The sequence below is a fragment of the Musa acuminata genome, chromosome BXJ1-3 (assembly GCF_036884655.1).
Source record: "Musa acuminata AAA Group cultivar baxijiao chromosome BXJ1-3, Cavendish_Baxijiao_AAA, whole genome shotgun sequence".
Taxonomy (NCBI): domain Eukaryota; kingdom Viridiplantae; phylum Streptophyta; class Magnoliopsida; order Zingiberales; family Musaceae; genus Musa; species Musa acuminata.
In genome coordinates this window covers 42585119-42600421 of record NC_088329.1, presented here as the reverse complement: position 1 = coordinate 42600421, position 15303 = coordinate 42585119, and the positions used below count along the sequence as shown (strand labels likewise).

The 15303-nt window shown below is 41.9% G+C and overlaps 3 protein-coding genes across 10 annotated transcripts; 2 read left to right on the top strand and 1 right to left on the bottom strand.

The window, feature by feature from the left end:
* Window positions 1–86: 86 nt before the first annotated feature.
* On the top strand, window positions 87–1105 carry LOC135632434 (ubiquitin-conjugating enzyme E2-17 kDa-like). Its single transcript, XM_065141013.1, has 4 exons — window positions 87–244; window positions 341–468; window positions 549–653; window positions 730–1105. Exons 1-4 carry the CDS (start codon window positions 175–177, stop codon window positions 871–873), a joined length of 447 nt encoding a protein of 148 aa, XP_064997085.1. The 5' UTR covers window positions 87–174; the 3' UTR covers window positions 874–1105.
* A 4906-nt stretch (window positions 1106–6011) lies between these two features.
* LOC135632422 (CBS domain-containing protein CBSX3, mitochondrial-like) lies at window positions 6012–9687 on the top strand. Of its 2 annotated transcripts, none has more exons than XM_065140990.1 (6): window positions 6012–6168; window positions 7836–8098; window positions 8247–8328; window positions 8870–8943; window positions 9202–9262; window positions 9351–9687. In XM_065140990.1, exons 2-6 carry the CDS (start codon window positions 7841–7843, stop codon window positions 9491–9493), a joined length of 618 nt encoding a protein of 205 aa, XP_064997062.1. In that variant the 5' UTR covers window positions 6012–6168; window positions 7836–7840; the 3' UTR covers window positions 9494–9687. The 2 variants fall into 2 exon arrangements, with proteins under 2 accessions (XP_064997062.1, XP_064997067.1); XM_065140995.1 differs by having other exon boundaries at window positions 6073–6182.
* Window positions 9688–10649: 962 nt separating this feature from the next.
* LOC135580938 (cysteine-rich receptor-like protein kinase 2) lies at window positions 10650–15157 on the bottom strand. 7 transcript variants are annotated; one of them, XM_065140956.1, is made up of 9 exons: window positions 14919–15156; window positions 14440–14560; window positions 13536–14336; window positions 13307–13417; window positions 13006–13145; window positions 12619–12829; window positions 12120–12354; window positions 11794–11956; window positions 10650–11288 (listed from the first exon to the last, which is right to left on the bottom strand). In XM_065140956.1, the coding sequence occupies exons 3-9, from the start codon at window positions 14311–14313 to the stop codon at window positions 10953–10955; spliced, it is 1974 nt and encodes a 657-aa protein (XP_064997028.1). In that variant the 5' UTR covers window positions 14314–14336; window positions 14440–14560; window positions 14919–15156; the 3' UTR covers window positions 10650–10952. The 7 variants fall into 7 exon arrangements, with proteins under 7 accessions (XP_064997028.1, XP_064997037.1, XP_018678263.2 ...); XM_065140965.1 differs by having other exon boundaries at window positions 14456–14560; XM_018822718.2 differs by having other exon boundaries at window positions 14952–15156.
* Window positions 15158–15303: the final 146 nt, after the last annotated feature.

Genomic DNA, 15303 nt, shown 5'->3' with positions numbered 1-15303 from the left:
CTGCTCTCAATGCTTTCAAGCATCCGATTCGTAGAGCCCACCTTCAACACTACCACAAACAGCATCACCAACACCAGGGACTACTTTGGCTATATAACTCCTCCCCCGTCGTCAGCTCTACTCAACGCCGTTCCGAACTCCAAGGTTCTTCTTCTTTCTTCCTCAGCATGATCAATGGCGTCGAGGAGGATAATTAAGGAGTTGAAGGACTTGCAGAGAGACCCACCAACTTCGTGCAGTGCAGGTGCACACGTCAGGCTCAGCTACTCCTCCTTCCTGTTAACTAACACAGCTTCTAGTGCCATGATCATTGTGTTGTTGCTTATGGGTTTTTGCTCAGGACCTGTGGCTGATGACATGTTCCACTGGCAAGCCACCATCATGGGGCCTAACGATAGCCCATATGCTGGCGGCGTCTTCCTTGTCAACATCCACTTCCCACCAGACTATCCCTTCAAACCTCCCAAGGTAATTACTCTCGCCGTTGTTTCAGTACTAACTCGATCCAAGTCCAACTCTCCTTTATGACCATGATGTGTTGCGAGTAGGTAGCATTCAGGACCAAGGTCTTCCATCCCAACATCAACAACAACGGCAACATCTGCTTGGACATACTCAAAGATCAATGGAGTCCAGCCTTGACCATATCCAAGGTAAGGTGATTCACGCGTACGTCTCTGCAGTCTACTTCTCCTCCTCCTCCTCCTCCTTGATGAACGCTGCGTGCAGGTGCTGCTGTCCATATGCTCCTTGCTCACGGATCCAAACCCCGATGATCCGCTGGTGCCTGAGATCGCTCATCTGTGCAAGAACGATCGTATGAGATATGAGTCCACTGCTCGGAGCTGGACGCTGAAGTATGCCATGGGTTAAGCACAGCAAGGAGAATTGGATCCAGAGATTGCTCAGCGTTAGCTGATAGATACAGCAGCACCTGCAAGAGAAGTACAAGGATAAGACTGATCTTATTGTTATGTCGACAGCGTCTTTGATTGAGTTAACCATGTTGTTTATGGAGTCCTTTTCCTTTTTTTCCTTTGTCTTTTCTATTTTTATCGTCATATTATATGCAGTAGAATGAATTCAAGACTTATTTGTACGTTAACTTACTGTACTCGAAAAACGAGTTAGACGTGTAAGAAAAATTTAGCGTCGATCTATGAGTCAACTTAACATGGTCAGAGCTCGAGGGTGCAAAAGCATTCAACGTGACTCAAAGATAATTCTTGAGTGTCTCTGAGGTGGTTCTTGAGTGGCTCTGATGTGATCATAGTTAGTTCCTAAGTAACTCTGATGCGAGGGTCGAGCTTCCTAAGCGTCACATGTACTAAGATTAATGTCGGAAGATGCTTCCTAACCTGATCCCTCTAACGTTTAGGGTATCCATTTTTTTTTTTTTTTGGGAAAGAGAGCTCCCGGCATAGCGACGATGGTTAGCTCTTATATTCGGACAAGGGAGGAGACAAGCCTGCAACTGCCACAACTTCCTCCTTTGATGTTTTGTCATGTGGGCAATAGGGAGGAGACAAGCCTAAACGAGCACCCGAATAATCTCTCTTAAACTATTGTCCATGGGGGTAAGCAGGTAGAAGTGACGAGGATCCTTTCCTTCCACACTAGTCTTCATGTGATGTCGGATGGTGATTGGCCATAAAAATGTTCTCTATAATTTGTTCTTCTTGAGGCATCTTTTGGGGCTCATGTTAGAGGGGTTCGGAGTATGATGGTCAATTCACTTGGCAAGCCTATCGCCAACTTGTTTCTTCGTCACGCGAAGGAGAGGCCAATAAGTATGGGTTGGGTTTTTAGACTTGTGTATTGAGCACCTTTGGCCTTACGTCTCCGCTATAGTAGATTTATCATGGTGTGGGTCGGATTTTCTAGCTCACACACTTCGGGCACGTTGAGCCCTACGTCTACGCTACAGTGGATTTATTTTGGTGCGTGTTAAATTTCTCGAGTCACATGCCTTGAGCATGTTTGGCCTTGCACCTCCATCGTAGCGAATTTACCTTGGCATTGGTTGGATTTTTTTATTCACACACCTCGAGCATGTTGAGCACTAGATCTCTACCATAGCGGAGTTATCTTGATGCAAGCCAGGTTTCTCGTTTAACATGCCTCTACCATAACAGATTTATTTTGATGTGGGTCAGGTTTCTCGACTCACATGCCTCGAACATGTTTGGCCTTGTGTCTTCATCATAATGAATTTATTTTGACATTGGTCAGGTTTCTCGACTCACATGCTTCGGGCACGTTTGGCCCCACACCTTTATCATAGTGAATTTATCTTGATGTAGGTCAAGTTTTTTGACTCATATGCCTTGGGGGCATGTTTGGCCCTATGCCTCCGCCGTAATGGATTTATCTTGACATGGGTCGAGTTTCTTGACTCACACGTCTTGGGCACGTTTGGCTTTATGCCTCTGTCGTAGTGGACTTATCTTGATGTGGGTCGAGTTTCCCAACTCACATGCCTCGGGCACATTTGGTCTTGTGCCTTCACCGTAACTAGTTTATCTTGATGCAGATCGAGTTTCCTAACACATGCCTCGGGCATGTTTTGGCCCTTCACCTCCGTCGTAGTGGATTTATCTTAATACGGGTTGGGTTTCCCGACTCACATGCCTCATGTATATTTGGCCTTGCACTTTCACCTTAGCGGATTTATCTTAACATAAGTCAGATCTCCCAACTTATACGTCTTGGGCATGTTTGACCCTATGACTCTACTATAGCGGTTTTATCTTCTTTCCGCCATAACAGATTTTTAAATCTTTCTACCATTGCAAGCCTCGAGTTCTCATTCCATTGTGGCAGGTTTCGAGTTCTCTTTATGTCGTGATAGATCTCAGACCTTCTTGTTGTGGTAGGCCTCTTTGGATTTGCCCTCGAAGAGACACTTGGCTTGATCGCATGAGGAGAGAGATCGATCTTCTCCTTATAAATCTCCTCCCCTCGTGGGGTGGGATTTATTCCTTCATCTGAGTCTCTAGAGCTAAGAGTCTTCAGATCCTCGAGAGTTCTCAATCTCACCCCTAGGACTCCTTAGGAGCATCTTCTCTCTCACCTCAGTTCTCAACAAGGCAAGTGGGTCTTTAAGTCCTCCGTCTCGGCATTAGTTCTACTCTTCAATCTTAGGCTCGGGATATCTCTCCCTTCTTGTACAAATTCTTTTCGATCCTTTAACCGTCAATCAATCAAGGTTTATGCTTCATCTTCAAGTAGGCCGAGGGCAAAGAAAGTTGGGTCCTCCTCATCGGAAGGGGCCTCTCCTATGAACTCGATGGTTCTTCAAGATTTGGAGTCTATGAGAAGTTCTCATGACTATGACTCAATAGTAAGTGCATCTCTCTTAGATCGCTTGAGGGCTATATATTGTATCTCTGTCGAGTTCAACCCACAAGTTCCCTGGCCTTGTCAACGCTCATCCGATCCTATCTAAGGGTCCTTTTATTTGTCTTGTGACACCCTTGAGGCGGGTCTTCAACTTCATTTTCACCCAGTGATAGTGTCTTATTTTTAATGATGGAGGATATCATCCTCCCAAATGGCACCCAACTCATGATGCTTCTGATAGAGTTTATCAGGTAATGTCGGTGTGCCGACATTACTCTAGTCTGCACCCTCTTTTTCACCTATTTCCATTTGTGCAAGGGAAAAATTGGCTACTACCTATCCACTCGAAAGTGTTTCAAAGTTAGCAGTGCCCCTTTCAACAATAAAGGCTAAAATGAGCACTTCTTTCTCATGAGTTTGAGCTAAGATTAAGGATTCAACCTTACTTGGTCGGTGCACTATATTGATAGCACCCCTTCGATTAAGGGATATTCTTTTTTCCTTTAAGACAGTCTTAAAGATGGATAAGGAGTAGTTGGTCGATGTAGGTCTCAACCTAGCTCCTTAGGGTATAACCCAAAATTTTCCTTACTTTATTAGACTTTTCTCATCATGTTAAGGGGGGTCAGCTCGGGTCTCGAGCAAGGCGACTTGGGTCATTCTTGCTTTCCTCGTCGATGCGATCTTTAGGCCAAAGTCAATGGTGGTTGCTCATGTCACAAACTTTTCCATCTCCTCGTACTTGCTTGAGACCATCGCCTTAGTGGCTATGTATTGATTGGCTCTCTGGAAGACTTTGAGTACAGTCATCAATGACCTCTCTACCAATAACCAGAAAAGGTGAGAGGGCTTAAGCCCTATCATGAAAGCTTGAATCATGAGTGATGGATGAGCCTCTTGTATGTATCGGATCTCATTGGTGAACTAAGCGATGAAGTTAGAGAGTGCCTCTTCCTTCCTTTACTTAAGCCCAAGCAATTTCATCGTCAATTGCCTTGGGCATATATTATTGAGGAAGTAGAGTTCAAATTTCCTTATAAGATGAGCGAAGGAGCCAATTGAGAGTGGTTTCAGATAAGTGTACCACTCTCGTGTTGGGCCCCTTAATGTCATCGGGAACACATGACACATCAAAGTGACTAAGGTGCCAGAGAGAGACACCTGGGCATGAAAGGTGATAGTATGCACAATTGGGTTGGTGTTATTATCAAAGGCTTCTAGTGATAGAAGGTGGAAGTTAGTCGGGAATGATTTTTCTTGAATGATCTAGGCGAATGGGGAGCAACCCAAGGTAGGATTGAGTGGGTTCTCCCCTTGGACTACTAGAGCTCTCGTTGCATCTCGTCCATGCTTGATCCATTTCTTATAGTTGGACTTAGGAGTCATCCATTGAATCTACCAATTGGGTCTCAGACTCGGGCGAGGCAGGGTAGTGCTATAACAGTGCGCTGAACTCCACCACTGGGGAGCGGGGTGCTCTTTTGGTTATGGGCCCGAAGAACCTCGAGGGATCTTGAAAGGTTGGTATTGTGTTAGTTGAGGGGACTTCGATAGGTGCCGGAGGCAACGGTGGTTAAGGTTTCGATCATGGCTAAGAGGATGGTGCTACTTGTTGGGCTAGCTAACGCAAGAGTGGGGGATAGCCTACATCATGCCCGTGAGTGTTTGCACCTGATGGGTGAGGTTCAAGAATTCTTCGATTGGAACAAACAGGTGGTTTGAATTTGTCCCCAAGGGTGAGAGACCTGGGTCATTGAACATACGTTAGTATCATGTCAGCGTTTGCACTTAAGTAGACGCATCCACGTGAAGGAAGGACAGAGGTTATACCCCTTGAGTAAAAGTGTTATGGATTAGAGGCAATGCCTCCTTGCTGGAGTATTCGTTGAGAGGGTTAATGAGTAGATGTTTTTGTGACAACAAACCCTCCTTCTAGAGCTAAAATATTATGAGAATTTATTATTGATGTTTGAGTTGACCCGACGTGGTCCGAGCCTAAGGGCACAGAAACATCCAATATGACTCTAAAGTAGTTCTTGAGTGGCTCTGGGGTGGGGGCTGAGCATCTTGAGCATTACTTATACTAAGACCAATGTCGGAAGACGCTTTCTGACCCGATCCTTCCAACGTTCAAGTTAGTCCAAGGTCCTTTTTAGATATTAATTTTTTTTTTTTGGAAAGAAAGCCCTTGGCATAGTATCGAGGATAGCTTTTATACGTAGTCAAAAGAGGAGACAAACCTATAACCATCACAACTTCCTCCTTTGATATTTTGTTTGCATGAGCGATAGAGATGAGACAAGCTTGAACGATCATCCAAACGATCTTTTTTTATCTGTTATTTACAGTGGTAGGCAAGTGGAAGATGTCAGATGCTAATTGGTAGTCGAGATATTCCCAATCAAGATCAAAATAATTTTATTGTATCAGAAATATAATCAAAGAATTAGTTATGGTAAAAAAATTAATAATGAATAAAGAGATACTAAAAATATAACAAATATTTAGTCATAATGTTATTAGGAATATTGTGGAAGATTACTAAAATAGTTGGGTCATTGGGCTTCCTGCAAGTCATTGGTTCGGATTAGGAAGAAAAGATGCGTAGTTATCAACTGACGTATCATTTGGTTGTTTATGCGGATTAATGACGACACCCATAAAGCGACGTTGCTATGACAGGAAGGCGACTTCATTTATGAGGGTTTCCTTGTGTGCCCTGCCGCCGCCGACGCTCCCCTATCCACTCCTCTGCTATCAACTCTCTATCTCTCTCACACGATCGATCCGTCCATATCGCTCAGTGAGACCGCCTTCCTTCTCGAGGTGAGACCCCTCGGGTAGACTGACCGCCTGCCTTCTCCTTCGGTCAACTCTTTCATCCTTTATGCACGATTTGCAGCAGCAGCAGCGTGATATTTCTTCATCGTTTCACTCTAATTTTCTTCCAGCCGTTTTTGTTTGTCCGTGGTGGCTTTCCTATCGTTTAAAGCTTTTAGCTTTTGTGGGAGATTCCGATCTCTCCTTATCTGATCCCGTCCAGATCTCCTGTACTTTGTGCGTGAGATATTTGCCTCCTTGTTTTCTGAGAATGTCTCCCAAGATGATACGAATGAGTAGCAGAGTGTATGTTTAAGACCGTGAAAAAGTGCGGATTTTTTTGGGTCTCATAATATTTTTTCTTTCTGTTATTTTTTCTTATAAAAAAATAGGAGGAATAAGAAAGGAGAAATTTGAACACTTGTTTGATCAAAACGTAGAACCAAATGATCAAAAGAAATGGAGATCTCGTTTATCAAAACAATTAGGTGGTGTGGATCGAGAGCGTATTGCTTTGTCCTCTTTTGATTGAAACGTAAAATCGAGTCATAGGAGCGGAATACAAGTTGTGGATGAGATTTCATTTGCTGATAAGGGTGGAGAAGCTACATAAGGCAGTTTATTACAGTGATTTCAGTCTTGGATCTGTACAAAGGTTGGCATTTTGCTTTGAAAATGTTTATGACACATGTTGATGTCTACGGCAATTGTCGGTGCTAAGTTCCTTGCCAAGGACGTGTTGTTTAAAAAATCTGAGGGGCTTTTTGATGGTTCCTAAAAATCTGTCGAGACTTTCAAGACATCTCCAGAACAAAAATAGCCTAGAATCTCATACAAATGACAAGCTTGTTATCTAGGAAGCAATACTCATCTCAAAAGCTACAAATAAATCAACTAAATATAACTATCGTGTAGTACTAGCGGCTGGGTTTGAAAGACCTTAGTCTTGTCTTTTTGAGGTGGACTCACTTCCAAGCTTTATGCTGTTGTTCAAGTACCATCAGGATGGTAAGATTTAAGATGCATGCCACATGAAACTTCTCGAGCTGGATCTTTTGTGGCTTCGTTGGAGATGAGAAATATTTTGAACGAAGAGGATGTTTGCAAGCCATCATGCTTCTGCATTGTTGCAATATGGTAAGCTTCTGTTGGCAAAAGTTACTGGCAAGCTTCCGGTAGAGTGACACAATGTACCGCTGTGTCATCTCTATATCTCTGCCTGTTACAGATTGACTTTCCTGAAGCTAGCCTGCTCGTAAATCTATAGACCGAAACTGATTTTCCAGGAGCAAGTTAGACAAGATAGTTGGAAGGTTCAGAACAGCATTAAACATGTGATTTTTAAAAGCTAACCTTGGCCTTTTTTCAAAGATCAGGCTCCATGTTGTGGACTTTTCTTCTGAAGTTCTAGTATTAGTCTCGTTCTGAAGTTCTATTATTAGTCTCGTGGACGGTGAAGGATGTTATTTTAAAAGGATAATATGCAATCCAAAAGGAAATGGTTTGTTATTCCATGCCTTATGTCTTGTTCCATTCTTTAATCGTTGAAGCAAGTCTTTCATCGTGTATCTTTCCTTTAAGCTGCATGAGTATGGTGGATTCTGAGATGAGATGCTTGTTTCTTTTAGAGTTGGATAATCAAATGGTCTAATGACTGCACCATTAATTGCCAGGAGAAATGCAGGGAGCACTCCGATCATTACGATTGCATGGAAATGTTATTAAAAATGCTATGCTCCAACATATTCGTGTCATGAACCCAGCCACGCTACCTACTGTGTTTTCACGTTTTGAGTCAGTTTCTTCTGCTCGATTGGAAGAGCATGGATTTGAAAGCACCACCATCCGAGATATTATGAAAGCTAAAGGCAAGAGTGCTGATGGTTCCTGGCTGTGGTGCACAACTGATGACAGTGTTTATGATGCTGTGAAGTCGGTATGATTTTTCTTAACCATAATATTTGATTGTTAATTGTTTGGCATGGGATTGTGTTGTGAAACCTGACATATATGGTATTTACAAGCATATGCACATTACTGCTGTTATTCATGTAAATTGCCCTGTTTGCTTTGAGCATTTTCAGATGACACAACACAATGTTGGTGCTTTAGTGGTGGTGAAACCTGGAGAAGACAAGGCAATTGCTGGGATTGTCACTGAGAGAGGTAGTCACTATTCGACACACTATTTTGATAGTGGTGAATTGCTACTTGTACAAAAACATATATTCACACGGAACTAATGTGCCTTTTCTTGCATGCGCAAATGTACACACATGCACATGCCTGTGTTCAGGCACAAAAAAGGAGAAGAAAATGTGGTCTAATTTAGTGGCTGGTGGAAGATCTACTTCTCTAGAGAAATAAGCTGAGAGCCTTATGCAGACCTAAAAGTGCTGTGGTGGAGTACCACTAGAATCTAGTGGCAGTTTCGCCAAAGGCAAACTTGTTTTTGGACACTCAAGTGGAGGCACACAAGTGTACCACCAGAGCCATTGGGTTGTGTCACTCAATTAGAGACTCACAAGGCTAGATGACAAGAATTTTTTTTGAAAAAGATGAATGGAAAATTAGAGAACCATTTCTAATGATTTGTTCTGGCAAATATAATTATCATTCTGCTATTCACAGTAATTGTTCCTCAATCATCTTCATGTGGATGTGCAATTTTGGACATTCACTAAGGATGAAGATTTTCATTTTTCAGATTATCTCCGGAAGATCATTGTCCAGGGCAGATCGTCCAAATCAACTAAAGTTGGAGACATCATGACTGAGGAGGTAACTTCGAGCTGCTATTGTTGCAATATGCTGCTTGTTTAAAATAAGATTGTCCATTTCCTTTGCCCCGGTATTCAAAATTATGCAATACTGATCTGAATAATTCATATAAGGAGCAGAATTTGCAGCAAATAATAATCTCTATGGTGGAGTTGTACAAACGCTGCTCTCCTTAAAATCAACAAATAGTGAAGTACTTCTTTCACTTGCATTTATTTTTCCTGTCGTGCTAAAACTTCATTGGCCTCTTATGACCAGAACAAATTGATCACTGTGACACCAGATACCAAAGTTCTGCGGGCAATGCAACTTATGACAGGTTTGCTGTGTTCTACATACCATTAGTTGCATATAAGTAGTGGCTATACAAAGTGACATCAATGTGTTGTGGTCTTCTTTGTTGATAGATAACCGCATCCGGCACATCCCTGTGATTGACAACAACGGTATGATCGGCATGGTCTCCATCGGTGATGTTGTTCGAGCCGTGGTGAGCGAGCATCGTGAGGAGCTGAACCGCCTCAACGCATATATCCAAGGGGGTTATTAGAAGTCTTTTCTAGGATCTAATAATGCTCAATGATGATGGCGAAGAAGATGGTTTTGAGCAGTAGGCATCGGGACCTTATGCTACTTGTTAAGCATGTGTGTACATATATGTCGTGCTTTGCTTGCGCCGTGTGTTGGTCTTTGCTAACTGGATAAACCTTCTTATCCACTCTATCCAGTGAAGTTTATGGGTAAGCTCGTTGGATCTTTTGTGCTTGCTGGTTGTTGTTATTATTGGCTAGAGATTTGCATTGCATTCTTTTTGCGTATCTCAAGCCAACAAAAATTAATGGTTTTGGTGAATAGATGTGCACAAAGTGATTCAATTATCGCATGATGTACGAGAGATACCTTGAATCGACTGAAGTGTTGAATCATGGACATGAAGTGTGGAATGATGCTGCCAAAGCCGTGATTGATTAAAGGAAAATATGTCAACTTAGATTAAAGAGTTCTACATAAAGAGTCAGGTGGCGAATTGCTTCTCCAACAAAAGAAGGTTTGTTGTCTTGGGAAATTTGCTAGCTTGTGGGCGAGGGAGTTGTGCTGTCTTGCAATATGGTTTCATTCGTCTGTGTTGGTCTTCTTAGCAAGTCTGTGTTGGTCTTCTTAGCAAAATGAAAGATGTGGAGCGTCAAGTTGCAGAGGGTCCAAAAAACTTGCACACTTTATGAAGAATCTTGTCGAAATCTCATGGACCCTCTGCAACTTGACGCTCCACATCTTTCATTTTGCTAAGAAGACCAACACAGACGAATGAAACCATATTGAGACGAGATCAGCAAGAGAGATATTTTCATGAGAAATCATCTTGAGAATTTTCATGAGAAATCATCTTGAGACCTCACGTAAGTTTTTTTTGAAGTCGAGATCAGCAAGAGAGTTATTCTCATGAGAAATCATCCCGAGACCTTCTTCGGCCGTCTATGTTATCATCGTAATAGTGATTGTTATTTGCATATTATTGCATTCAAATTTTTAATATCTAACTATTTATCCTCCAACTCTACTAAGACATCCGTGTTGATTAGTGCATTATGCATTAATACAAAAATGATAGAAAACATAACATTCACAACTTCTACATCTAACTATTTATCCTCCAACTCTACCGAGACATTCGTGTTGATTAGTGCATTATTACAAAAATGAATCCATATGTGTAAATGTCATGTATGTCATTTGGTATAATAATTTCTTTTTATAATTTATAAAAAAAAAGACTAATCACTCTCCATACAAGTAGACTTACTAAAATCGTTTCCTAAAAACCCACAAACAAGAATAAAACCAGCATCTTCACATCACACTTGCTAGATTTTGTGCCTTTTGGTGCCACTTCTTCAAATCTATATATCATGGTCATACCTATTTGGTTTTGAGTCTTATAATCTACCTAGGAATAGCATACTATTCCCCATATGGAGACACTCGTAGATCACCATGGAGACTGGAGACTGTCATCGTGGATCGTAGGAGCCGGTTGAGACATTGGCAATGGAGGAAGGATCTCGAGGCCAATCTATGTCTTCCTTGGTTTCATTTAGCTCCATGGAAGCATCATCAGTAAAAGGTGGTTTGGTGGGTGCAGGTGGCTGCTTCTCCCGATCCAATAGCATCTGCAATGCACAAGAGACCGACGGCCTAAATGTCGGGATCTCCTGGGTGCATAGAAGTCCAACATGAAACATCTTCATCACTTCCTCTTTCACAGCATCGCCATCTGCGTATCTGTCCAGAGTTATATTTGGATCCATCAACTGTTCCACTGTTCCTGATTGAAAATGCTTCCATGCCTACACATCCACAGATTAGACATTTAGTGACATCGGTCATACAATATTGTTACTGATGTTCTTTCTTATGCTTCACTTTTTATGCTCATAGAGCAGATACCGTGAATGTGCATATCTAGGGACTTCAACACATCATTCATGTGATTGGAAGGTCTAATGGCATCTTAGCCGAGGCTTAAATATACACTTGAACTAATATGGTTGATATTTTCGACCAATTAGGATTCAACACCTGAATTCTAATCAGTCGTATGGAAAAACATTCTCTATAATATTTTCGATGAGAAGAATATCCCCTTGGTCACTCTATATGAATAGGAACCTTCATGTGATTGTCGAAGAGACATGAAATCATGACCGTGAAAATTTTTTTCTTGGGAAAATCACCTTTAAGAAACGTTAGACCACCTCAAAGGCCTTATTCTCAAACATGACAACCCTAAAACAATAGGTGATACTAACAAATTCCATAGAATAATATAGCAGTTTATGGTCAGCCACTTACTTGAGTTAGCAAACTCTCCGAGGACTCAGAATCATATTCACAAATTTTGCTCCTATTGTTAGATATTCCAGTCACAATCTCTATCATAAGCACCCCGAAACTGTAGACATCGGCCTTCTCTGTTAATTGTCCATGGGCTATGTATTCTGGAGCCATGTAGCCTCTGTAAGCAGATGATGAAATTTATCAAGCATACATAAATAGTAGGCACAAGAAAGCATGTGAATTGCCAGGCGATACAAAGTTTAAGTGATGCAAAAGAGTTGTTTTGCTCATTCAAGCATTCCATGGCACTTTAAACAGAAGGATGAGGCAAGATTACTTACAGGGTTCCTGCTATCGCCGTGCTTATATGACTTTTGTCACCTTGGAATGATCTTGCTAGTCCAAAATCGGCAATTTTAGCTCGAAACTTTAAATCTAACAGAATGTTGCTTGCTTTGATATCCCTGTGAATGATTTTGACCTTGGGGTTCTCGTGCAGGTACGACAGACCTTCAGCAGTGTCGGTAATGATGTTAAATCTTTTACGCCAATCTAATGCTTTACCGTTTTCCCGATCTGTCAAAACCATGTAGAATGCATTTTGTTACAATAAAAATAGATTAATCATGCAGCAAAATTGGGAGAAGAGGCAATGCTTGTGAAAATAGCAGCTGTCAAAAATTAAATGCGGACACAGCTAAAAATTCTACTAGCATATAGACTTCTGGTCCTACAATTGCAGTATTGACACTTGTTATAAGAGGAAGGAATTAGAGTGTGTCATATTAGTTGCCAGACTGAAGCAACAACAGTATCAAAATGGTCTCGTAAGTATTTTACCAAATAAGAAACGATCAAGGCTCTTGTTTGGAAGGAACTCGTAAACAAGTAGGCTTTCAGGTCCCGAACAGCTGCAACCCAACAATCTGACAAGGTTCTTGTGCTCCACACTGCTGATTATGTTAACTTCATTGTAAAAATCTGAAACCCGGTGTTTATTGTTAAAGAATAACCTCTTCACAGCAATTTCTCTTCCATCAGATAGAGTTCCCTATCAACCAGTTGCAAGTTTATCAAACACGAGATATTGATCATGGATTCTCTGCTTCAACTGCAGAATTTTCCTGATTCTTTTATATGGTAATATAGTCCATCGAGCTTATTTATCCGAGAAAATGAGAAAAATAGCACCAAAAAATTCTGACGGAAATGTGATTTGTTCGTTACCTTGTAAACTGTTCCAAACCCTCCCTGCCCAAGCTTGTTGGAAATGGAAAAACCTCCAGTAGCTTTCTCGAGTGTGGAATACTTGAAATTCAAACTACTATCATAAAGGGCTGATGCCAATCTCGTAGCATTATTTGCACCTGAAGAATATGCATAATACAACCATTAGATGATCGCAAAGGTTGAATTTAAACATAGTTCTGCTACTTATGAAACGAAGTTGCTAGCATCTTGTACATAAAAAGTCATGATATCTTGTCGCACAATGGAACAGTTTACATGTGCTAGTATACTCGATTACCTCTTTTCTTTTTCAGTTTCCTTTGCTTCCACATAAACACTCCTACTGTAAGCCCAACACCAATAACCATCAGAGCACTACCGATAGCAGCAACCATAGCAATGATGCTTCCTGTATATATGTCCAACAAAAAAAGCTGTGTATCAGCCAAGAAGAACGAGTACCTAAAAGAAACTATTATGATCGTAAATCATATCAAGAAATCTATGATCTGTCTAATATCACATACTTCTTCCGAGCCCGCTGCTTTGGTCAGCGTTTAAGAAGTTTGTATCCGAATATCTCAAGAAGCATCCTGTGTTGAGTGCGCGGCCTTCTGACCAAGGTAAGCATCCAACCACTGAAGCTGATGCATTTTTGAGACAAGCCCTGCACGAGCTCTCATTCAACGTCCGCCAACAATTGACCAAAACGTAAGCCGACTCATTCAAGACCCCACTTCTCAGAGCAGAAGCCTTTGCATAGCCACCATTTCCGGGTGCCTTATCGGTGGCCTCTTGTAAAGCCTGCTGAGCCATCTGTTCAAAGACTCTGCTTTTACGGGTCGCATTCCCACATTTTATGTTGTCTTCAGGACCTGTGTACTCCGTGAAGAAGCTGTAATTCGCTGACCGCATGAAGCAACCATCAAGGAATATACGTCCACTATTATAGGGGAAGCACTTGGGGAGAACAGTTCGCGCCTCAGCATAACACAAAGCACAATCTAGAGAAGAAAGGTCACCATAGCATTGACCTAATCCATAGTTTCCATCAGGTCCCGAGCCCACTGTTGATTTTCCAAAACCGCCCGCTCGTATCTGGTTGCCGACATTATCCATTACAGCAAGGAAATTTGGAACATAAGCTGTGGTATTATGTTCCAATTGTCTCCCACACATGACTTCAACCGTTTCAGATCTTGGATCTCCTCTGGTGAATCCATATAGGAACATGAAAACCAGTGGGTGGACGATCAAACCAACCGTAGACATCGGATGAGTGTCGGAACTTCGAATCTTCTTCATAACACAACAAGTACCAGATCTATCTGTCGAATTAGCAAAACCGTAAACATCCATCCATGAAGAAAAAAGAACATTGCAAGTTGATTTCAATATGAATCAGAACAGATATTGAGTCACATTTCTTACTTTAGACCATAAATACCTAACCATACACCGGATGAAGAGAGAGCCTCAGTGATCGTATCTACAGAACATTCTTTCCGAAGTTGCTCTGTACATTGTATTCACTGTCCACCAAGTTTGTTTGCTTAAAGAACAGGACGGAAACATCAAGTTAATTCAAGAAGGAAGTGGTAGATGTCAAAACAAGTGTTCTTTCACATCATGTTTCGGAGCTTAGTAGGAACCCTTTGCAGGTATCGAGAACCAACTCATCTTCTTGCTCTTTTGCTCTTTGCCAGAATTGGACACCTCCGCTTAGATTGATTCTAACTATGAGGAGGAAACAAAACCAAGTTCTGACAGATTTTGCTTGCAAATCTTTGAGCAGTAGGGGCAAGAAACAAGAGAAACATCCGCGACAGCTATAAATCGGGCCGTAATACTTTATGACAAGAACAAGTGCGAAATCAGAAATCCAAGGGGAGAAGACCACACATACATACATGGATCAGAACATCGAGAACCAGAGGGAGTACCCGACGCTTTTGGATTGTAGTGGGTGATTGCGATGGGGAAGAACCCTCCTCCCCCGTCTCTAGCTCAATCCAAGTTCGGAGCGGGCAGGGATTTTTAGGATGGTCGGTCAACCACAAGTCGTCGGGGCGACACTCCAATGTCAAAGTCAAAAAGGATGCCGTGAGATCCCAAAAGTCTTGAAGGATCAGTGAAAATGTGCTACCGCTGTTGGTTGACTCTGTCGCCCACCCATACGCGTTTTAAGGGGTCGGGTTGCCTTTCACGTGGCAGATGGGACCCACATCCAACTCACGGACATAAAACTTCTTGTGGGAACTTAAAACCATGGGCAGTGGGCGATGTGTAATTATC